The sequence below is a fragment of the Colobus angolensis genome, unplaced genomic scaffold (assembly GCF_000951035.1).
Source record: "Colobus angolensis palliatus isolate OR3802 unplaced genomic scaffold, Cang.pa_1.0 Scaffold51, whole genome shotgun sequence".
Lineage (NCBI taxonomy): Eukaryota > Metazoa > Chordata > Mammalia > Primates > Cercopithecidae > Colobus > Colobus angolensis.
The window spans coordinates 5,329,660-5,355,579 of NW_012118599.1; the positions used below are offsets into that span (position 1 = coordinate 5,329,660).

The 25,920-nt window shown below is 34.4% G+C and overlaps 1 protein-coding gene across 1 annotated transcript in view; it reads left to right on the top strand.

Annotated features, from left to right (window-relative positions):
* Positions 1 to 25,920, top strand: part of PKHD1 (polycystic kidney and hepatic disease 1 (autosomal recessive)) — a 475,948-nt gene that overhangs the window by 299,207 nt on the left and 150,821 nt on the right. The window contains 2 exon segments of the mRNA XM_011960244.1: positions 15,215 to 15,328; positions 18,386 to 18,473. Of these exon segments, the coding sequence (XP_011815634.1) occupies positions 15,215 to 15,328; positions 18,386 to 18,473 (202 nt within the window).

Sequence of the window (25,920 nt, forward strand, 5' to 3'; positions counted from 1 at the left end):
TAACTCCTCTGACTTTGTTATTTTTGTGGCTCCCTGGGTAGCTAGGGAAGGACCAGGGAATCAGTAGGTGCCAGGAGATGAGGCTCCTCTTGCTGAGAAGCGGATCATGTTACTGGGGCCCCAGGACAGGCAGAATGGAATGGATCTGAGGTAGTGTATTAACCAGATTTGGCTTATTTAATTAAAAAAACCTGAAATGTTCTGGGTGGACTATATACTTAGAACTGTTGTAAGCGATGGGTATAAATGCTGACAAGACATGTACCCTGTCTCCAAAGGAACTACTTTAGAACTTTAGGAGGGCATCCTACTTTGCCCCAGGAAGAAGATTAAAAGAGAATTCCCAGAAAAAAAATCATATCATATTCCAAAGAAATATATCTCTGGTGGTAAGGAAATATTTAGATATCATTGTTAGGTAGCATGAAAATTTTAGAATCTCTGTTGGGAGAAAATTCTAGATCTAATTACCTGAACAAAGGTTAAGTCACTGTAAAAAGATTTCTGAAAAAATATGATCAATCCTTTTCTTGAATACTTCCAGGGACAAAAAAATCAAAACCTTTCAAGGCAATCTGTTCCCACTATTTAAAATCCTATTAGAATTCTTTTTGTTCCGTTAAGCTAAAGTCTATCTTCCTCCAATTTCCATAGGTTCAGGCTCTTCCCCTTGAGCCATTCAGGACAAGTATCATACTCCTTTTAATTCTATAGCACTTCATTCACATCTTCTTGAATCTTTTCTGTTTTAGGTCATACAGTTTATAACCATGGTTCATAGTTATTGCTGTTTTAAGGATTTTTTTTAGTGTATGGTACAAAACTGCAAATACAGGAAAACAAAGAGAATTATATGGTGGAAATGAAGTGATCACTCAAAGTTTCCAAGTGCAAATCTTTCCAAGTGCAAATATAACCACAATTAATATTTTGGTGTTTTATCTCAAAATCATTTTTTTCTTACACATACACACACACACACACATGCATATATTTCAAAACGTAGGGCATATACTTTGATTTTTTTTGATCCTGTATAAACAATGTAAGAATTTCTGCAACTCATTATATTTCAAAGGCCCAACTTTAATGATTTCAACATTATATAATATATGGGAATATATAGATATGCATGCATGTATAATAATTTAGCCATTTTTCTCTTGTTAAGCATCTAAGTTATTTCAGATTTTTGTCCTTGTAACTCACTCAGCAATGAACATTCAATAATTAAATCATTATTCATATCTTCGTTTCCTTAGGATGGGTTTTTAAACATGAAATTAATGGGCCTAAGGATAAGAACATTTTTTAAAGGTTTTTAATACATGCTGCCAAATTGCTTTTCAGAAAAATTTTTCAAATTTGTACACTCCATTTCCCATAGATTATTATGAGATTCCCTCTTCCTTGCTGGCATTGCCTCTAAACACAACTTTGTTTTGTTTAATCCTCTGAAAGCCAGGGAGAAAGAACTATTCCCAGGTGGGATCTGCCTATTCCGAACAGAATGAAACGAGTATAGCAGTTAACAGAATGGGCTCTAAGTCAGATGGTGGAAGGACCAAATCCACCTGGGCCACCTTTTGGCTGTTTGACCTTCAGCAAGTCAACCTCTGGGCACCTTCATTTCTTCATCTGCAACATATGTAGGATAACAGTAGAAACTTCCTCAGAGAGATATTAAACATAACAGCTCACAGGAAATGCTTGGTATATGGTAGGTGTTCAATAAATGTTTATCAGCCAGGATGCCCACAGAAAATATATGTCATATGCATTAGACAGTTTGAAGGGATTTAAATAAAGGAATGATTTACAAAGATCCAAATGGGATGAGGTATACCCTAGGGCTAGTAAAGCCACTTATCCTTACTACCTCTGGCCATAAAGGACTGAGGAAAGAATGTTACAGGAACCCAGAGATAAAGAGAGAGGTTTAGAGATGGTTGTCAGATCACCCCAGAGGCATGGCCTTTGTGTGGTTGGGATTCACCCAGTACAAGGAAGGAACTACAGGAATAAACACTCTTATCTCATTCTTTTGCTTCTCTCCTGTCTTCTGCTTGTGCTACCATTTGGCCACATCCGACTGGAAGTCAGAGTAAAGGAGAACTTGATGCAGTACACAAAGGTCAGCCACATCCTGGGGCACTGGGTAGGGTGGAGAAGCACAGAGCTTGGAAATGGAGGTGTCGACAAAAGCTCTCCAGCACAGCCTCTAGCTATCAGAACAGATATGATTCTTCTGTTAATACAGCCAAATATTAAACTGACTTCTTTATCCAGCCAGGTCATGCTGTTAGTCCTGCCAGCTACATTGTTGGCTCTGATTCCTGCTCTTTTTATTTGTGCTGCCACAAATACATATCTCTACATTGTACAGTTGTGTTGGGCTTATTTTGTTTTCCCTTGGGTTTTGAGGGAATCTAAGGGCAATACTTTTTACCCATCTCTTCATTTAATTATTTCAGTTCATCTTTCTACACTGGAGATATTCTCCTGAAGTCTGGTCTTTTCCTCGCAGATTGCTACCATTTGCCCATTTGTTTAACATTGCGTAAAATCTTCGTCTAATTAATTGAGAAATATTAAATAACATTGAACCCTGTTCTTATTACTACAAAACTTATTTCCAGTTGATATCTTCTATTGCAAAGATTGATCTCTTTCTTCGGTAAGTTCTATTTGGATTTCTAAGGTCACTTATTACTGTAATATATAGCTTGCTGCCTGAAAAATTTGTATCTTTGAAGGTAAGTGACACTGTGCCACTTTCCAGCTTTACTTTATATATTTCAGGTCTCATTAAAAAATTTCTCCATTCCCAATTCTATTTTTTACCCATCACTAGAGAGTGGTGTATTCTTTTCCTCCTTGCTTCGTCCATGTGTTCCAGGCCTAAAGGTTGGTTATTGGAACCCATCTGCCCAATCCTATGTGTATTATGCCTGAAGGAAGACTTTCAACCCATCTGTCCAATTTTACCACACCCTAAAGAAATCCCAACATGAAATAGATAATAAGACTAGTTAGTAAATAAACTTAATAGATTTGGACATTGGCACAGAGTGCTGCCAGTGTATGCCTGCTATCTGCTTTTTTTTTTTTTTTGAGATGGAGTTTTGCTCTTGTTGCCTGGGCAGGAGTACAGTGGCGTGATCTCAGCTCACTGTAACCTCTGCCTTCCAGTTTTAAGTAATTCTCCTGCCTCAGCCTCCCAAGTAGCTGGGATTACAGCCACCCGCCACCATGTTGGCTCAGCTAATTTTTGTATTTTTATTAGAGACAGGGTTTCACCATGTTGGCCATGCTGGTCTCGAATTCCTGACCTCGTGATCCACCTGCCTTGGCCTCCCAAAGTGCTGGGATTATAGGCATGAGCCACCATGCCCAGCTGGTGGTCCTGCTTTTAAGGCAGCTGGTGCTGGCAAAGGTATCAATGGACTTTTAATAGAGTTGAATCATAGAATGCTAGAATTAGAAAGGAAGCTCAAGATCAAAGCTTTGCTTAGAGGGCTACAGCTGCATCACAAATGCCAAACTCAATTTCATTCTTCGTTCAGTGCTTGTCTCATTAGTCTGATAAAACACTTAAGATAAGCTTAAAGAATTACACATGTGTGTCCATTCTTTCATTTATCATGGGTTTACTCAGTGCCTACCGTGTACCAAGTACCATGGGGCATACTGGGCATATAGAAACAGAAATCATGAACCCGAATTTTCAAGAGGTGTCTCCATAAAATAGTGTGACAAATGAGTAAAAACATGATTGGAAGGGTCATGTCTTCCAACCTAGAGGGAGCTTAAAGATAAAGGAAGAGATGTGAACAGGTACATATTTTAGATGAGCATTATACTTTCGAGAAACTGCAGGGAATGGGTATGTCTGGATAGCCAGCTTTGTATGAAATGGTGGTAGTAGATGAAGCACCTTGACCTGATATACTATGCTAAGGAGTTTGGATTTTCCTATGAAGGCAGTGGGTAGTCACTGGATAGTTTTAAGTAAGGAAGTGACATGATTATATTTATTCTTGGAAAAATTAGTGCTGGAAGTGTAGAGAATGCACTTAAAAGGGACACAGTGAAAAAGGAGAAGTCTACTGAGATGTTTTAGGAAAGGAATTGTAAGGGAGTGAACTAAGGTTTACTCTTTAACAGGAGTTAAAGAGGAAAGAATGAATTAGAGATGCATTGAGGAGGTAAAAATCACTAGAACCTAGTGATAATTTTGATCTGAGGCAAGGAGGAGTTGTTTGGGATATATCCAAGGTTTCGGGTTGGGAGATCTGGGTCAATGGGGATGCCAAGAATGAGTGCCCTTTCCTCACTCTGTTAGTTGAATGGCCCTCGGCAAGTTATATGAACTAGCTGTGTCTCAGTACCCTTATCTCCAAGGTAGAAATAGTAATAGTACGTATTTCATAGAGGTTTTTAAAAATTAAATGAGTTAATATTTATTAAAGTGCTTGAACAATGTTGAGTATGCAGTAAACTTTATACAGTGGTTTGTTAAATACCCAGACTCATAAATCTCAAGGTTAGATTTCAATGAAATATGCAAGTGATAATATCTAGAAGGCAAGTAGATTTATGAATAAAGAAACCAATGAGAGAGGTCTGTGCTAAATGTACATATTTGAGGATCATCAGCTCAAATGTGAAATTAAAGATGTGAATAAAATTGGCCAAACAGATTTTGTGGATAGAAATTTTGAGGAGCACCAGTCTTTGAAGGGTGGTAGAGGAAGCTGAGTTCAGTAACAAGAATGGAAAAAGAAAAAAAAACAGTTATATAGGTGGAAAGAAAATGAAATGATAAGAAAATACTATCTTGAAACAAAGAAGGCAATTTACAAGAGGAAGTGGTCAGTAATATGAGATACAGTGGAAATGACAAAGAAAATAGAAAAGAAAACTGGCCATCTTATTCCAGCTTTTTGTTTTTTATAATGGCTGATAAATATAGTTTTGACACAAATTGTTACTTTTCATGTAAAACAAATAAAAATGCAACATTTACTGCTTCAGGAGCAATAACTTTTCATAAGCTCAATACCATTTATCTATTCTTTAACAACTTCATTTTTTGGCTTTAGTATAGCCTGAGGTGTCATTGAACATATTGAATTTCATGGTTGAAAATGAATAGTTGTCCATATTGAGTCATGGCATCAAACCTTTATGGGATTGCTTTCATGAATAACTGATTTTCTTTTGGATGGTGAAATGAAATGGATAAATAGATACTAAGGAGAAAATAACTCCTCTGATATGGTGATTTTCCAAAGTTTCCTTTGTAGATTTGTCCCTTCCTCCTTTATCTCCTCCCCACCTCCCTCTTTCATTGAGTGCCAACTCAGAGCCAGGCATTCTTTCTGGCATTTGAATATTCCACAGTGAACAAGACGTTCAGTAGTGAACAATTCCTGCTTGCATTATTTTATTGGGGGAAACAGACAAATAGTAAAATAGATGAGGAAGATAAGTTCAGATGGCAATACATTCTCTGAAAGAAACTAAACAGGAACATTAATTAATGAGAGATCCAGGTTGGATGTTGGCAACCATATGTTAGATAGTTAGTAAAGACCTTTCTAACAAGTCAATGTGACATCAGACTGTAGAGACAAGAAAAAGCTAGACCTGCAAAGATTTGAACAAGAGCATTTCAGGCTGAGGGAGAGTTAGTGCAAAGGTCCTGAGGGAGAAATGTGCTTTGTGTAGTAGTCGTGAGGCAGAAAGGCAGCCCCTGTAGCTGGAGAATCATAAATAGTAGTGAGTTTATAGTGAACATCATGAGTTTCATGGGGCAGATTTTGAGATATAGAGTGTTGCTTTCTAAAGCATTAAAGAACAAAATGAGTCCAAATTATGCTGAGAATTGCTACTTATTGATAGTCTCAGAGTATGGCTTTAGTAAGACAGAAATTAGCTTCATAAATATGGAAATTCCAGAGACATGAATTATGATTTTAGTTTAGTAACTCATTGTACAATTTCTGGAAAATACCCCAATAGTAGATTCATAACTGTGATGTTGCAAATCTCTGTGATTGTTTGAAACATCTGTTTTGTTTTATTGGTAAGGAAACTGAAATCCAGAGAGATTACCGATTTGTTTCAAGGTCTCAGAGCTGACAAAAAACAGGACCAGGACAAGTGGCTATTTTAGCTATCTTAAATATTGTCCTTCAAGCCTTTGCCCAAGGACTACCTTTACTATTTAATGGCAAAAACCACAATTACTTTTGCACCAGTCTAATATGAAGCCTCTCTTGTCTCCATGCAGTAAATTTCAGTGTACCTTTCCTTCTGGTCCATGCTACTCATTCATGTTGCCATTATTGCATTCAGTGATGACATGAATAGCATTAGTGTCTATCTCCATTACATAATTAATTAGTGTCTTATCTCCAGTAAATGATAGACGTCATCAGAACATTTTATAACCCTAGTACCTACTGCATTGTAGAATTCTGATAATATGCTGTTATGACTAATAATCTATACACAAGTGAATGGGCATATTTAGGTTTGTCTTTCAGCTCACTGCCTTTTTCCTGGAAAACATTTAATCTCCTTAGACTTAAATGTCTACATCTGTGAGGAAGAAATTATGGTGTTAATGTTTAGATGACTACAATATATTTATCCCCTATGTGAAAGGAAAAAAGGAGGTATAAAATCAAATTGAAAACGTTGGTGTCTTGTAGGAATTCCAAGTATTTTCATTTTTACAATCTGTTAGAACAGGAAAACCGACTTAAAAATGTCCCCAACTCAAAGCTTGTTCAATAAACACTTGTTTGTTGATATAAATGTTTTTTAAAACATATAAAAGCTTTGCCCATGAATAACTGTCTGAGTCCATCCCTTTCATCAGTGTCTCTTCTTACATGAGACATTGCCCATGCTTTAACAAACGCATTCCTTGTTGTTTTAGTTATCAATGCTGTTAACTTGTTGACTCAAACATTCAACTCAATAAAGACTGTTTTAATCTTGTACTTTTAAAACTGCGAATGAAAAATCTTCTTTTAATACTTTTTAGGAAGACTTCAGAGAGATGTTACCAATAATAATACATTTGTATTAATTATTAAAATAATATAAATGTACCATTTAAATAATATAAAATAATAATACATTTATATAATTTTATAAAGTTTTTTTGTATTGTAAAAATACATTTCTGAGACAAATATTCTGATGGATATTTACAGCTTAATAGAACCCTCCTTGATCCCTAAGTCAACAAGATATGCCCCAACCATTGCCATCCCTGGGGACACAGCAGTTCATTGTTCCTTTGGCCTGTCACAACCAGGTCACATGATGCATTGTCTAGTTGCTCAGTAATTATACTAGGCACTCGGCTTTTATCCTAAAACTTGTCACATATTGTTTTTCAGGGTCAGTGATGGGTATTTGTCAGCCCTGTCTCACATTTGTGGCCAGGAGCCTAAGGTCATCATTAGCACATGCCTTTGATTGTCAGGAAATGAAGTACTGGGTATATGGAAGTTTCTTTCATTGCTTCCATGATTGGGACTTTCTCAATCCTAAAGAAGAAGAAAAATCCATACACAGTTTATTGCCTTTCAAACTGACAGTTCTGTAAGGCTCATTGGATGATTAAGTAATAACAAGGAGACAAACCTGAGAAAAGTGTAGATTAAAACATATCCTCCAGCTTAAAGCCACAATACCCAGTAGTCAGACCCATTGAGCAGCCAGAGAGAATCTTGTATGTGATGTTCATTTAAAAAAATATATGAAGTTAAAAAGTATGTCCTCCTTCAAATTTAACTATGATTAGAAAAAGACACAAATACCCAAGCATGCAATGTGTAAAATATAAGTGTACATAGATATCTGCAGAATACATGGTTTGTTCAGTTTATTTAGATGGACAGTTCCCTAATCAAACTAACAGTTGCTTGATAAAATAAAAAGGTGACATAAAAGGGATGTGACTTTTAAAGCTGTTACTTATTTAGCTGTAGGAGCAAAAGTGTAAAAGCTTTGCCCCTTAGAGGTACAGAAAACGCTAGAACTCATTTCTGTGCTTGGAGAGTCCCTAATAAGGCTGGCAGCCAACAGTTAAATAATACTTATTTCAAAATGATATTAAGAATAGAAAGATCTGTTTATTTTCTGATGGATATTAGTTCTCTCATAACATCACATTATCCTTAAATCTATGTGTGTGTGTTTGTGTGTGTGTGTGTATTTTTAATATATTTTTTAACCCAAACGCTAATACAAATAAAGATTCTTCTGTCCTATTAGGACATCAGTTAGTCTTTACTAAAGGCATTTGCAGTGATCATCTTTCCTATTTTAATAATTTTTAAATCAGTCTTTCTTAAACTGTACTTTTGACTCATGAATCCATATAACAGTAATATAATATTTCTTAGGGATTTATTTAGTTATTAAAACAATTAATTAAATAATAAATTTATTATAAAATATTTAATTTTGCATACAAACAAAATAATTTTAAGAAAACTAGTGAATAAATGAATGAATGAATGATTTGTTTTTTTAGTTAGAAAACTTACAGGAATGTTTCAGTTTAAGGTAAACTTTGTGTTTTCTGAAGTTCCTTGGGCTGGACATTGAAATAAGTAGTCACTTAATATTTTTTTTATTTTTTTATTTTTTATTTTTTTGAGACGGAGTCTCGCTCTGTCGCCCAGGCTGGAGTGCAGTGGCCGGATCTCAGCTCACTGCAAGCTCCGCCTTTTGGGTTCACGCCATTCTCCTGCCTCAGCCTCCTGAGTAGCTGGGACTATAGGCGCCCGCCACCTCGCCCGGCTAGTTTTTTGTATTTTTTAGTAGAGATGGGGTTTCACCGTGTTAGCCAGGATGGTCTCTATCTCCTGACCTTGTGATCTGCCTGTCTCGGCCTCCCAAAGTGCTGGGATTACAGGCTTAAGCCACTGGGCCCGGCAATATTTTTACTTTGAAATGTGTAGTGTCTAGCTAGTACTTTAGAAATTGATGTTACTTGCTAGGAAGAACTTGCCTTATTTTTTTAAGTTTTCAAATTTAAAGGTTAATTTTGAATAAGTGTGATACCTCCATGGTTACTATTACTATCTTTTTTACTACTATTATTAATACTACTAAAAGCCAATATTTTTAAAAAACGTGTATCATATACAGACACTGTGCCCTGTACTATTAGCATGGACTAAATCATTTAACCCTCACAAAAAATGGATGCTATTATTGTGCCTATTTTATCATTGAGGAAACTGAAGCTTAAAGAAATGAGGTAATTTGCTCAACCTTATGGAGGAAGTTTTAAGAATTTTTGTACATTTTGCAAGTAGTGAATGAATAACATATTTTCATGTTTATTTTAATGTTCCATTAATTGATAAGTTGAGAAGCCTCATTAAAAATGAAAATTTGTCAGCCTGAATAAAATCACTGTATGAGCGGTTGGACATTATCATTTAATAATGCCTACTGATTTTTATAACCAATTTTTATCTTACTGGACTGCAAGCCCCATTCTACCCTACATTTATTTTCAGATGGAATCAGTTCTATTGGGGAGGAATGTTTTAGGAATAAGCGGGTCAAATATACACTGCGAATTAAAAGCTGCTTCAGAAAAACATGTGTGCTGCAATTTACTTGGTTCAGTGCTATTTACCAGCTTGGGTTTATATGATAGTAAGAAGGTTCTAGAGGCTCTGGGCTGGAGAAAATCGCTATTGCAGGGCATGAGAAAAATAGTTATGCTTTGGATAGAAGCTCAACTTCCAAAGTCATCATCATTTAACCCACTTCTGAGGACAAGGGAAAAATGTACAAAATTTATTTTGGGGGTAATTTCTTTATCTTTCATGTGCAATCAAGGTATTTATAGAGTTTTAAGATTAACTCAGATGAAAATACAAATTATATAAAAATACAATTTTTGCTTTGGATTCAGTGAATAGCACCTGGAAAATAGTATATTCAGAAGATGTGACTAAAATTTTGGCCAGTTTCCCCTCTTTTGATCAACAAAACTTATTGAAGAATATTCTTGGAACATAGTCATTTAATATATTTTTATTAATTGTGGAAAATGCCATACATATACAACAAATTTTATAAAATGAAAAATATATGCTTAATTAAACATAAATCCAATCTACTGATATATAGTGAGATCTCATTCTTGTTTTAATTTTTATTTCTTTTATATGATATGATTGAGCATAGTAGAATGTATTTATTATTTATTTGAGAGTATCTTGTTTTGTGAAATAGCTGTTCTCTTACTCTTTTTTAATGATGAATGTACCTGTTTTATATTTATTTACCGAAGTTATTTGTGTATTTTGGAATGTATCTTTTGTCTGTTATATGTAGTACAAATGTCTTTTCCCACTCTGTGGCTTGCTTTTTTACTTTCTTTTTTCTTTTTTTTATTCTTTTGAGATGGAGTCTCACTCTGTCACCAGACTGGAGTGTAGTGTGGCGCGATCTCGGCTCACTGCAACCTCTGCGACAGGGATTCAAGCTATTCTTCTGCCTCAGCCTCTTGATTAGCTGGGACTACAGGTGTGTGGCACCATGCCCAGCTAATTTTTGTATTTTTAGTAGAGACAAAGTTTCACCATGTTGGCCAGGATGGTCCAGATCTCTTGACCTTGTGATCCACCTGCCTCGGCCTCCCAAAGTATTGGGATTAAAGGCATGAGCCACCACGTCCAGCCGCTTTTTTACTTTCTTAATGGTATTCTTTAATAATTGGAAAAATCTTTAATATAGCTTACTTTTGAAATTTTTTTATTACGAATTATAAATTTTGGTGGAACTATGGTCAGAAAACAAATGCTGTATAATTCCAATTTTTAAAAATTTGCTAAACTGCCTTATCATCATATGATCAATTTTTTAAAATGCCTTGTGCATGCTTTAAAAGAATGTACATTCTTTGTGGGTCTAGTTTTCCATCTATGCCTGTTATGTCAAATATGCAAATTGCATTATTCAAAACTGCTGTATCATTACTGTATTTTTTTTTTTTAAGCAACAGTTGTGTTGGCTTTACAACAAGTGTTATAGGTATATCCATTTGTCCTTGTAGTCCTGTTGATTTTTGCAGTATATATTTTTAAGCTATAATGGTAGGTACATAAACTCTTAAAAGTTGCGATTTACTGGTGAAGTTAGTCTTTTATTACTATGGGGTATTTCTCTTTATTCCAATTGTTTTCTCCAGGAGGGTTGGTAAAAATTACCAAGTTAAACATTTCTGGAATAAAATATCTTCAAATAAACTCTGCTGGGAGTACATAGTTTCTTCTTGCACTCACTGAGAGAAGGAGGCAATCAGGTAAATGGCCCTTACAGTATAGTTTTAGAAGTATTGTGGTAAAGCATGGCATTCTGTGATAGCCCTTAGAAGGTCACTTAACCCAGACTTAGTTGACAAGGCCCTTTCCAGAAGAGATGGCATCTGAACTGGGTTTGAGAGTATGTAAGAGTTGGCCGTGACAAAAACAGGAGTGAAGGCAGAGAGGGGCAGAGGCAAGGGAGTATGTGGTTGCTTGGGGACTTGTATGTTTCAGCTATTAAGTATGTCAAAAAGTCTGCGAAGAAAGGAAGAAGTTTAAAATGGACAAAAATATTTCTAATTGTTTGCTATTTCAAGGTGTTTTTAAATGTTGCCAATTATAAATAAATAACACTGCAGTGGAGAACTTTGGGCATTATTCTTTGCCCTTGTCCCCTACAAATTCTTTAGGACAAGTTGCTTGAAGTAGAGTTACTTTAGCAAGCGGTACAGAATATTTTACACACAAAAGGGGGCATCTAATTCCGGATCATAGAAGGCTTTCAGGAATAAATTATGGTGGAGCCAAGTTTTGTGGGATGAATCAGAGTTAGTTAAGATGAAGGTAAAACATGTAAATGCTGGGAAATCTCATGAGCACAGAGGAGAGTGAGTTGAGGGAAGGGTAAATAATTTCTTATGGGTTGGCTTGGTACAAGGTCTGGTGAGTCATGTTGATAGAGTGGGCTTAAGTGCAAACTAGGATTATACTTGATTCCATCAAAGAGCTTTAGTTAATAAAATAAGGGAATGTCCTTTTTTCTTATTCTTACCTTTTGAAGTTCCTGGAACCCATTTGTACCATATTCCCCAAATAATTATAATGATTATCTTTCATATGCCAGAACTCATTTTCTTCCATCTCACATGATTTTAGCATCTGGAACACATTGTTTCCCCTTCACTGCCTACTATTATCCTAAGTAATGTCTGCTTCCCTTTACTTCTTTTCTGTTCCTCCATATCCACATGTCCTAGGATGGTACTTATTAAGTCTAAGGCCCAACTTCACCATTTAATAGTTATGTGATTCCTGACAAGCTACTTAACCTCTCTTTGCCTCAGTTTCCTCATCAGAACCTCAACTGTATTCGTCATAAAATTGTGAGAATTAAATTGTGCATGTGAAAACATCCGGAATGTCTTTGCAGCACAATGACAATTATATTCCCGCCCATTATGAATACATACATTTGCCCAGGTTTAATATGCCTCTTGCTATAGTTTAGAGAAGCTTACAAAGGTAAACCAAAGATGAGCTGCATATCCTTAGCATCTTCTGTCTCAGAAGTGGCTACCCTCATTTAGGGGCAAAGCCCATGCTGGAGAGAGTACCTCACCTTTCTTTGATTGCTAGATTTGAAAATAAAATGAGGATCTCAGCCTTTAAACCTTTCCATTTATCAGCTTTTACACATTCAAGAAGGATTTCAATGTTACAGTAGCATGTATTTCCTTCTCTTAGGTCACCTTTGCCTTCTTTCTACTTAGTCCCTATTCTCCATCTTTCTTTTTCCCTCAGTTACAAAAAAGAAGCCAAATTCTGGCCATTGCAGATACCAAAAGATCACGGCAGGCTATCTAATTTTGCCTAGACTTTCTGCGAAAGCTCCACATGTGCTGCAGTATTGGGTTGCATAATTGATTTAATCTCTAATTTTAGAGGAACGCTGAACTCTTTTTGTGGGGCTCTGCATATGTTTCTCTAGGGCAAAAACTGTCCTACTTTTTTCTCTCTGGTATCTCTTTAGTGCTAGGCCATTTTTTTTTTTCCCAAAGACTCTAAACTACCCTCCGTGAAATAAATGAAATCACAGTTGGAAAACAGCTTACTGGACAGACTTGTAACGGCAAGATAACAGCTACGCTATACACATTTACTAAACATTTTCATCCTCCCCTGCTTCCCTTCTTTCTGCTCTAGCACATCTTTATTTTCACTAAGATGATGCATCAGGCTCTCAGCTGAGGAGTTTCATTACCTACACAGAGGAGCAACACACCTTTGCATATTATTGGAAATGCATAGGTTTGCTCACCCATTGACCTACTATATGCCTCTAGGCAGATTTACTTACCTCTCTGAATCTTGCTTTCAGCAGAGTACTGGAGTAATGGCAGTGAAGGCTGAACTATAAAGATAGGTATGTAGCAAGCTTCAGACTTACCTGTGCCTTTTGGCTAACGAGGTATATAGGAAGTGTCAGCTGGAGGGGATGATTTTATGTTGCTGGAAAGACCAGCAACTAAGATGAAAACCAGGCAATTGTACATTTACTAGTTATTTCACATTGTATTTATCAATGTCATTTTTGGTTTTCTTTTCGGGAATTGATAAACTGGGAAGACGCATTTGATAGCCGGTGGTTTTTATGAATCTGTCTGATTTGGTATGCAATTTGGGGATTACCTTCCCACCAGTTATCTTTCTTTCTTTCTTTCTTTCTTTCTTTTTTTTTTTTTTTTTGACAGAGTCTCTCTCTGTCGCCCAGGCTGGAGTGCAGTGGCGCCATCTCAGCTCACTGCAAGCTCCGCCGCCCGGGTTCACGCCATTCTCCTGCCTCAACCTCACGAGTAGCTGGGACTTCAGGCGCCCGCCACCACGCCTGGCTAATTTTTTGTATTTTAACTAAGACGGGGTTTCACCGTGTTAGTCAGAATGGCCTCGATCTCCTGACCTTGCGATCCGCCCGCCTCGGCCTCCCAAAGTGCTGGGATTACAGGCCTGAGCCACCGTGCCCGGCCCAGTTATTTCTTAAAAACCTGACTTTAATAACTTTAATATTTTTGTACTCCAAGACACATTTTCCAAAGAGACTAACCTTCCTTAAGTCCATACTCACTAACGCGATTTTGACAAATTCTCTGAACAATTATCATACCATAGAAGTATGAATTTTCATACCAAACTCCACTGTTAACATCAATAAAATAAGGTCAGAAACAATTCCAATTGCTGTCTGAGTATCATAGCCTATGTCTTTATGAATCTTTATGCTGGTAAAAGAATTTAGTTTTAGAAAATAACTTCTTATTTGTTAAATAAACACTTAGCATAAACAGATCTTTGTTCAAATAGATTCTATTACTTAATAGTTGGATCAATTTAGACAAGTCCCTTAACCTCTAAGACTCTTTATGTGCAAATATTTAAAACTGGGATAATAATTATACTGACTTCTCAGGTTTGTTGTGAGGAGTAAATGCTAAGATGCATATAAAGGAATTTGAAGTTTATCTAGCCATAGACAGTGTATCAGGCAGGTTTGCCATAATAATGGTTGTAACAAATAATCCCCAAATCTCAGTGGTTTGCATCAAGAAATATTTATGTTAGACTTGATTGGACTTGGCTCCAGCTTATGTGTTCTATTCCGTTTTGCTCTGTATGTCTCTTCATTCAGATACCAGAGGCTATTTAAGGAATTTTCCATTCATGGTAGAGAACAACGTTGAAAAAAATCTGGTAAAAAACAAAATAAAACAAAACAAAACAACTTGCCAAGTCCCTTGAAGCATCAACTGAGAACTGATATTCCTATCACTTTCACACAAATTTCACTGGCCAAAGCAAGTCATACGACCAGTATAAATATTAGTTGGTCATGAAAGTTTATGCTGCCTTAATAAAGAAAGAAGAGTGAAGATCTGGTGAATAATACATGAGTCTCCTTCAGAGAAGTTTAGTGAATCTTTTGTTTTTCCTATTCTTATTTCATCTACATAACCACTGACTCCTCCATGTAGTCTATTTTACAGTATCTACGTTGCATTCTTGAAATTTTACCTCAGTTTCTCCCTTTCTTTCTTTTAATTTCAAATTGATTTGAATGATATACTTTTCTTTGTAAACAGGTACTTTAGAAAATCCCTTAGAAAAGGAACAAAAGCTTCTGATTCTCCTTAGAGCCTCAGAGGGAGTCTTTTGTGACCGTTTGAATGGAATTCATATTGACCCAGGAACAATTGGTAAGAGTATAATATCGTTTTCATTAAAAATAAAATGCATGTGTGTGTATTGTGTGTTTGTGTCTTATAGAGAAATACTATTCATAGAACATATGCTAAATTCCAAACACTCTTTTAGGTAATTTATATTTATTATTTTACTTACCAGCTCTCTTGTGAGCAGTGTCCATTTTAGAGATGTCAAAACTAAGACTCAGAGATGATGAACGACATGCAGAAAACCACACAGCTTTATAGTGTCAGCATTTGGATTAAGATCCAGATTAGTCAGACACTAAAGTTTTGACTGAGTCAGTATTATCAACTATAAATACTACTCTATTATTGATACATTTATACAACTGATCTATACATTAATAAGAAACATTCACTGTTGACAATTTCTTTATTTGCTATTGCCACAATACCAAATCCTATTTTAAACTGATCTATGTAAAAGTACAGAAACTGGAACTGGGCTTGTATAACCGTATGTATGTATCCCCAACTAACTCAGTTTTGAGGGATAAGAGAATGTTCATCAGATTTTAAATATTTTCCCACTTTTTCTATATGGGCATTACTGATTTTATAAGTAAAAAGGGATAACTCTTGGCATGAAGCAATTTTCTTCAAGAATGTTCATTTTTTTAGTTATTTTTCCCTCACTTATATAATAGTTGAAATAAGTTCACTATACTTTATTACTCTTTTAGATATTTTATTGTCACATAGCTTAAATATGTTATTATAATATAATAATCTTAATCCAAATGCTGACACTATAAAGCTGTGTGGTTATTATAATATAATAACATACTTAATCTGTGTGACAATACAATATCTAAAAGAGTAATAAATATATTATTATATTTAAGCTATGTGACAGTATAATATCTAAAATAATAATAAAGTATAGTGAACTTACTTCAACTATTATATAAATGAGAAAAAATTAACTAAAAGAAAAAAATACGAACATTCTTAAAGAAAATTGGTTGTTAATTTCCTTGGATTCTCCTTTAGATGCATTGCTCTGTTGGAGGTTTTCAAGTAAACCATTTTACCTTGTGGAAAAAGAGCAAGGATCATCATTTCTGAGGTTTCTGAACACTATGAGATATGAATTTAATATTCATTAGCAGTCAGTGGCTCCCTCTCTGGATCTCAGTAACTCAATAGAGTGGAGACAAAAATGTTAAGATAGTGTGAAGTTTGTTAACTTAGTTCCATAATATATAATCATTGTCATATAATACTTTGATAGCACTTTATAGTTTCCAAAGGTTTTTTTTCCATGCATGCTATTTATTTTATCTTTCTAATAATAAGAGATTCAAGAATGTTTTAATTTTTCCAAGTTGACAAACTAGATGGATTATTATAAGAACATTTGATCTCCTTTTGCCTGTGGTATCCACTCTTTTCTGTAGTGTGATAATACTGGAACAAACTTTCTGTTAGGACTATCCACAGATGTCTGCTCTGATCCCTGATCCTGGCCGTATGGTCAAACTAGTGTCTTTGAAATTTTCTTTGATACTAAAATGAAATAAAGAATGAAGTATTTCTTTCACTGCATGCTCAAATTTTTGTAGTATCATAAGTAGATGAAGAATTTTAATCGTATTAAATCATTTATAATCTTCTTGAAACAACTAAGAAATTGTGTCATTTTACAGTAAACTTTGATGATTGGAAATGACCAAGAAATCTGCTTTTCTGGTCAATTGAATTTTCTGGATAATTCAAATTTAAGGACATGAACTGCTTTTTGTTATAAACGTTTTGGTTGGAAATCTCTTTAAATTACTTCAGGATCCTTCTAAGCCTAGCTTACTTAGCCTGTAGTGAAAAAAGATGGATTTTTGTTTTGGGTGATGATGTCTTATGAAATACATAAATGCTATTATGAAAGATTGGTTTCAGGACACATCCTGAAAATGGGGTTCTTTTTATATCCATTTATCCTGATTTAGTTTTATTATCTTCTGACATTTTCATAGTTAATATGTGGGGGGAAAAATACGGATGTTGATATAAACAGTTGGTTAAGTTCTAATTAACTGGGATTTTTTTTCCGGTCCATATCAGATGAAAACCCAAGGCATATTATTTGTACCTTAGTGATTTCCTGCTTCTTTTATTTCTATGATTTCTGATGGAAACTGTAAAAATTTTAAACTGATGAGTTGCAATAAAATAGCGTGCACCAATCCAGGGATATGCAGACAATACATTTGGAAGCAGGAATAAAATATTAGAACTTCTATTCAAATATATATTAGTATATTCATATATGTGTATATTTTTTACCTAAATATAAATATCTGAATTATGTAAATAAAATAAATATACATGTGCTTAGAGTACACGATCACATGTTTTTTCTTTTACTGGTGAGTTTTGTGGTCAAAACATTTTTAAACCACTAGAATATGAGGAATTATGGTTGAAAATGGCAATAAAATATGTAAGAGGAAAGACATGTAAAAATAAAACTGGGCTGTATCAAGCACGTTCCTGGTAAGACTTTAATTTATGAGTCTGAAATAAATTGCATTTTGAAACCAAGGACTTAGAAATCTCTCCCTTGATATTTATAAGACAAAATATTAAGTCCAGCCACTAAACATAAAGCTAATAGCTCCAGAACTCTGTCCTAAGGAAATAAAATTAACCATGCTTCTGGAGAACCTAGTGTATAACAAAAAATATCAAAACTGGTTAACTTCCAAAAGAACTGCAAATGGTTTGGAGTCACATCAAGAGTGGAAAGGAGTATCTCTTCAACTTTAGTCATTAGAGTGGTCTGCTTCCCACCTTTTAGATTATTATGATGTGGTGTAGCATTCTTTTTTCTATAGCATTTGAGAGAATAAGTTTCATAGCCATGTGAGATATATCTTAGTATTGTAAAATAGAGCATTTAAATAATGCTTTTGATAATATGGAACCTTCATTTAGAGATTCTATATCCCATGTTTTGCACAACAGCCTATGGAATGACTTTTACTTACCTGGCTTTAATTCCTCTGAAGGATTTTTCTATCCAACTGTTACTCCTTTTATTTTCAGGGGTTTATGGGAAAGTTCAGCTTTACAGTGCTTATCCTAAGAATTCCTGGACACATCTTGGAGCTGATATTGCCTCAGGAAATGAGAGGTAAGGAATGAGAGTAACTTAGGGCTTTTTCTTGGTGGTTGTTTAGGTTGCTTCTGCTTGAGATTTTGTTACAATATGAAATTGAATTTTAGGTTAAGCATTATAATTAAAGGATGAGTAAGTAGAAAAAGAAGCGATTATAGGGAATTTCAAAAATATCTCCATAGCGTTAGAGAAGGACAACAAAACATGCAAAAGGTAGTAGAGGAACACAGTTTATTCCAGGAGAAAATTTTAGATAATACATAATTGTTGCTGTCCATAAAAATCTTAAAATACATGAATTCCATGAGATAAGAGGTGAAGTATGAGGTGAGAATACTATGTCTAAGCTGAAAAGGTAGCTCATTAAGATATAGACAGAAATAAAACAGGAGGGAGAAGAAACATATGAAGTATATTGTGAAATTTAATAATGCATTGAAGGCAGTAAAGGATAGAATCATTGCTGCCTCAAACTGCATAGGTAAAATGAAGAACAAACTGATGGAGATCTATTCGAACACAGAAGATAAGACTAGGAAGTAAAAATGACAAAAGATAAAGTACTAGAAATAGAGATCAGAAAGTTAAAAACGATCTATGGGTAATATGTCCTTTTTAATAAGAACTCAGAATAACTACAACAGAAAGAATAATGAAAACTATAACTGAAATACACATAGAAAACATGAGAATAGTTACATTTTATTAGAAAAGGTTAGTATCAAGGACGGTGATTGCTTCATTACATCATCTTCATAGTATAAGAAAAATAGAGTGAACAAAAAGTAAAAGAAAGGAACATCAAGCTTTCTAGCCTTAGCATTCACCTCTACACCATCACATGTGGGAAGATCGTGATGCCACATCTATAAATGTTTAAGGAAAAAAAAATATTGTGACCAAAGAATTGGACACACTGCTAAGACGCACATGTGAAAAATGGAAGAAAATTCAGTGTTCAAATAAAGAGATTAAACTAAATTGAAAATTGGGGAACAGAAATAAAATTTGAGAATAATATAAATAACTAAGAAGCACTGAAATAATTTAAATATTATAGTGTAACTATGGTTATTAAAACAAATTCCTTTTTTTTTTTTGAGAAGCAGTCTCATTCTATTGCCCAGGATGGAGTGCAATGGTGCAATCTTGGCTCATTGCAATCTCCGCCTCCTGGGTTCAAGTGATTTTCCTGCCTCAGCCACCCAAGTAGCTGGGATTACAAGCACACACCACCATGCCCGGCTAATCTTTGTATTTTCAGTAGAGATGTTTTACCATGTCAGTGAAACTGATCTTGAACTCCTGACTTAAGGTGATCCACCCGTCTCGGCCTCCCAAAGGCCTGGGATTACAGGAATGAGCCACCGCGCCCGACCTAAAACAAATTCTAATAATTGTTCTTGTAAAAGAAATACCATAACATTTGAAAAGTTAATGTATTAGTTAGGGTTCTGTTTATACAAAAAATATATAATCAGTAGGTTATGTGCTTGTGTGTGTGTGTATGTGTGTATCCTGTTATACGTATATAAATTATACAATAGATATAATAAATATTAATATACATGCATTTATATATAAAGAGATGTATTTCAAGGAATAGATTTACACAATTATGGGAGCTGGAGAGTTTGAAATCTGTAAGCAGGCCAGCATGTTGCAAAGTACGGAAGAACTGATTTGCAGTCTTAAGGCAGAATTTCTTCTTCCCAAAGGAAATCTCAGTTTTGCTTTTAAGGCCTTCCAACTGATTGATGAGGCCCACCCACATTATTGAGTGGCGTAATCTCCTTAAACTCAACTGACTGTGTTAACCACACTGACAAAATACCTTCACAGTAACACCTAGATTAGTGTTTGATTGTTTAACTGTGTATAATAGTTTAGCAAATATGACATATAAATGAATCTTTACCATTCAAAATTATCAGATAAAAATCTGGAACTATAACCATAGGAGGTAAATATGAGTTAATTTGTTTTATTAGAAGTTTGAATAGTATACTTTCCAAATCACCAGAGGGGAAAAAATGAAAGAAACCGTAAAATAAATAGTAAATTAAAAAAAAAAAAGAAGAAAATGAAATGGTAAAAGAATAAAAGCAACAAAAAACTATATTTTAAAAAACAGAAATAAGAAAGTAAGAATAAATTTACCAGTTACAAAACAAAATATTTGTGAAAAATAATGCTATGTAGAAAAATCGGGTTAAAAGTCAAAATGTAATTATAACTTTTTTACCAGAGGAAAACTTAAAACCAATTAGGAGAAATTTAAAGTTAAATATTAAATAAGAATAAATCATTGACATCTAAAATAAAGGAGCCTCAAAATTATTAGCAAAACATGTAAAAATCAAAATAAATGTTTCAAATCGGTTAAATAATTATACTTTACATTAGTAAAGGCTTCAATCATAGCGAGACCCTAACAGTCAGAAAAGTTTTACAGCAGACAAATACAATATAGAAATATAAAGCTAATCTCTAGGGAATATAAGGTGAAATTGACAGAAACAAAAATCACAATCCAAGACATTTATTTATCTCTTTCAGTTCCAAATCTTTTAATTAGGTTAAAAAAGGTAAAGAAAATATGAAGAACATGAGTAATATAATAAAAGAAATTTAATTTATATATCAAACTACTCCTTTTCCTTAAAATATACATATATCCATAATTACAAACTTAATAAATTTTAATAATAGTATGTGATCACAATATAATAAACATGGAGATTAAAATAAAATATAAACCAACAATCTTAATTTCTTACAAGAAAAAAAGGTATAATAAATTATTTTCTAAATAACTTTTATACCCAAGAAAACATCAAAACTTTACCAACAGAATAGCTGGGAAATAACAATAATGAGAGTATAGCATACGAGATATTGTAAAACATGCCATCACATTCAATGCTTTTGTGATTGAATAAGCAAACAAACTTTTCTTATTGACAGTTTTCATATTGACAATTATTCTGAACAATGAGACTTCTTCTAAACAAAGAATAACTGTCAATATGAGAAATTAGAAACAAAATAACCCACAAGTCTAATGAACTCAATCAATGCAAGAAAAAGGTGGAAATTGGTGAAATAGAAAGTAGAAAATTAGTAAGATTAAATTTTTAAAAAGAGGTAGTGATTTAATCTCTAGTAACTTTAATCATACCAAGAAAACCCCAATATATAAAATGAGAAATGACAGTTCAAATATATGTACAGAATAGGTTACAGTTATAATATAAAAAATATAAGTGTATATAGTGCAACTTTAAGATTTTTGAGAAAAATACTTTATAAAAAGGAATTTTTAATGATAATTTAGAGTTATCATTATTGGCTAGAGAAGAATAAAACATAAAGAACCAGAAATAGTGAAAGATATAAATTTATCAAAGATTTATCTCCAAAATATATTTGGCTTACATAAATTTATACCATATTCTTCCAATCATTTGAATATCAAATAATTCCTGTGCTATATAATCTATTCCCAATAGGGAACAGGCATAAAATAATCTTTACACTTGTTTATAGCTACTAAAATAGCTCAAAGAAAAAGAAAACTGAGACAACATCCAAATAGAATGTAAAAGTCATAAATAAAAAAGCAACAAAGCAAGCTATGTTTGAATGTGTTTCATTCAAGTGAACAAAGATAATTTGAAATGAAATAATCCATTCATATAATTTACCTTAATACCAGATGTGAAGATTAAGAACATGACCAATTTGGCACAAAATGGAAATACGTTTAATAAAATTCAGCAAACATTCTTGGAATAAACAGTAAATGAAGACTACAAGGATACTTATTTTGAATTAATGCTATTTATTTGGATGGTATAACCATTAGTGGAGAATCACTGGTTTAAATAATAATACAAAATAAACACTAAAGGATTCTTCTCAGTTTTGTATTTTATGAGAAAAACTGACATTAAATATTATCATTTATTACAATAATCATTAAATATTGTTATTAAAGTTTTAGCTAATGTATCCAGGCAAGAAAAATACATTAGATCCAACTATTGAAAATAATCCAAGCTATTTTTTATGTGGTTTATAAACCACATTTCATCCTGTAAAACTAGAGAATTATCTGAAAAACTATCAGTTGCCTTCAATAAATGCACATCAACAGCTTTTTAATATACAAGCAATAAACTTTTAAATTATAATGTACAATCTTATTTAAAATTTCAACCACAAATATCTAGAAGTAAATTTAAGAAAAATTACAGAACCTATAAAAACAAAACTATAAAACTCTGTTCAAAAGCATAAAAGGAGTTGAGAATAAATGGTGATGCAGAACAAAAATTTGATGGTTCATTATTTTAAAGATGTCAAATCTAATACAACTTGAATCACAGGTCTAATATATTCATCAGAATCTGACTCATTAAATTCTTTCGAACAATAAATATTTGAAAATAGCCAAACATTAGCAGTTTTTTTTTTTTAAATATATGCCTCTGATGTGAGTAATCTGTTGTTGGCACCAAAACTAAAAAGAATACCAGAAATAAACACAGTCATGAATTATTTTTAGAATTTGAATAAATTAGCATTTGAATTTAGTTGAAGACAGGCTGGAATAATCAGTAAATGCTTTGGAAAAATATAAAATTAGATTCCCACTTTATGTTTTACTCTAAATTATAGGTGGATTATGAAACAAAATGTAAAAAATTAAAACCATAAATTTGGTTGAAGAAAGTTTAAGTAAACCTGTAATTTAAACTAGCGAAGACTTCTCTGATCATAACAAGCAAAACAATAGCCGTAGCAAATAAATAATAGATTTGACAACATAACAAGGTCAATATTTCTGCATGTCAATTACAAAATGTAATGACAAATGATCAGTTAGACAATGTTTGCAACATACAATAGTACAGATGAAGGACTAACATTTTTTATATGTGAAGAACTTTTATATGTCAAGAATAAAAATAACAATATGAATACATCAGAAACATATTTGTGAAAGGGTTTGAGTATGTGAACCATAAAATAAAACATACATCTGGCTAATAAACATATAGAAAAAATGGTCTTCTTTACTAAAATTGAAGTAAATATTAATTAAAACAGCAATGGAATCTATTTTAAAGTTTAATTTGGCAAAGATGAAAAATAGTGAACTCCAAGTTGACAAAAGAGAGCAGAGATTCACATTCACATGGGGATTAATATTACATACTAGCCTAGTTTTGTAGATAAAGAAATAAAAATATGTATGCAAATACATAATATGGAAATTTCTGGAAGGACATACAGCACATCAGGGATCCCTGTTGGTGAAATGATAGGTAGCTATCTTATATCTTGATGGGTGTGCTTTGATGTGCTTTTCTCTATGTACAGAATTTCTTTGTAGAATAGGTATTATGTTCACAGTTATTTAAAATTATTTATTTGACATGAATTTTATGTTTGTCAAACATTGAGCTATGATCTGGAGATATAATGTTAGTAAAAACTCAGATGTTGATCAAATAGTAAATGTAAATTTACATATATGATAAATTCTGTGAAGGGATGGGTTATATAGGATTCTGAAAACACGAATATGTCAACTTGAGGCATTTATGGGAAGTTGGAGAAGGCTTCCCTGAAGCATAATTTCAGAGGTGGGATCTGAAAGAAGAATGGGCATTAATTAAGCAAAGTGGGTTATAGGTGGAAACGGTGTTCTAGCCAGAGCAAACAGCATTCAATTATTAAGCAAATATTTACTATGTGCCAGGTCATATTGTAAGCACTAGACATGTAGAAGAGATTGCAAATTAGAAGAGATTGCTGCCCTCTGGGAGCTCAGATCTTAGTGGAGAGAACGACAATACCCAAACAAATACAGAAATATAAATGACATAGTTGAAATTATAAAATATGCTGGTGGCCGGGCGCGGTGGCTCAAGCCTGTAATCCCAGCACTTTGGGAGGCCGAGATGGGCGGATCACGAGGTCAGGAGATCGAGACCATCCTGGCTAACACGGTGAAACCCCGTCTCTACTAAAAAAATACAAAAAAAACCACAAACTAGCCGGGCGAGGTGGCGGGCGCCTGTAGTCCCAGCTACTCGGGAGGCTGAGGCAGGAGAATGGCGTAAACCCGGAAGGCGGAGCCTGCAGTGAGCTGAGATCCGGCCACCGCACTCCAGCCCGGGCGACAGAGCAAGACTCCGTCTCAAAAAAAAAAAATAAAATAAAATAAAATATGCTGGTAAGGAAGTCAGTATGGTGGTATGATCGAAAATAGCTGGGGCATAAAATGTGAAGGGTACCATTTTAGATTGAATGGACAGGGAAGGTCTCTGGGGAAGAGAAATTTGAGCTGAGACATGAAGGATGGGAGGGAACCAGCTGGCCTAGGGTGAGGGTAGGGGGGAAACAGGCAGAAGGTCACTATAGCTGGGGCAGAGTGAGCAGAGGACAGCATTGTCTGATATGGCAAGTGTCAAGTCACACAGGACCTTGTTCAGGTATGAGAGGTCAAAGGGGAAATCACTGAAGGGTTTTATACAGGAGGATAGTGAAATCTGATTTTTGTTTAAAAAACTTCTCTGGCTCTGTAGATGATGGGTTATGGAGATAAGAGTAGAGCTGGGTTATCAGTTATGAGGCCAGCTGAGGTCAGAAATCATGTAGCTGGGACTCTGGAAGAGGCAGTGGAGATGGAGAGAACAACTGGTCCTGCTGATGACTGCATGTGGAAGCAAGGAAAGAGTGCTGCAGGTATTTTGATGGAGCACGCTGGTGAATGGTGGAAGCATGCACTGAGATGGGAAGACTGAGAGGGGAATAGGTTTGTCAGGATGGAAGGCAGCAGGGGCATGCAAAGTTGGAGACATCAAGAGAAGGTGTCAAGAAGCAAATTAGATGCGTAATTTAGGGTTTGGAAGCAGCCATGTTGGAAGTAGGTGATGTCATTATTGAAGAAAACATGGGTAGAAGAGAGATTTGGAGCATGAGATTGAGATTGGGGGCATTCTAACTTTTTAGATATTAAGGAGTCAGCACAGGTGATTGAGGAGCAGAGGGTGAAGAGGTGATTCTGTGGTGGGAGGAAGAATGGAGAATGTGAGGGTCTGAAAGAATACCATGATGGTTGATGTGGAGAGTAGGGGTTGACAATGACAGGGTTCCAAGAGGTTAAGTGTCAGGGCCACATACATTGGCAATATCAAGAATTTTAGTTTTCACCCTAAGAGTGTTCTGAAGCTGTTGTAGGTTTTTAAGGGGGTAGTATGGATAGGAGGTAGCACTTATTATCATACTTGTACATCTAAAATATTGTAGGCAGAATGTAGACAGCAGGAGAGGTCGAAAGTAGATCCAGAGATACCCAGCAAGAGACAGTGTAACTTGTACACTGTAGGAGTAATGGAGAAGTGGGCAGATTTAGAGGCAGGAGATAAAATCTGTAAGACATGTTGAA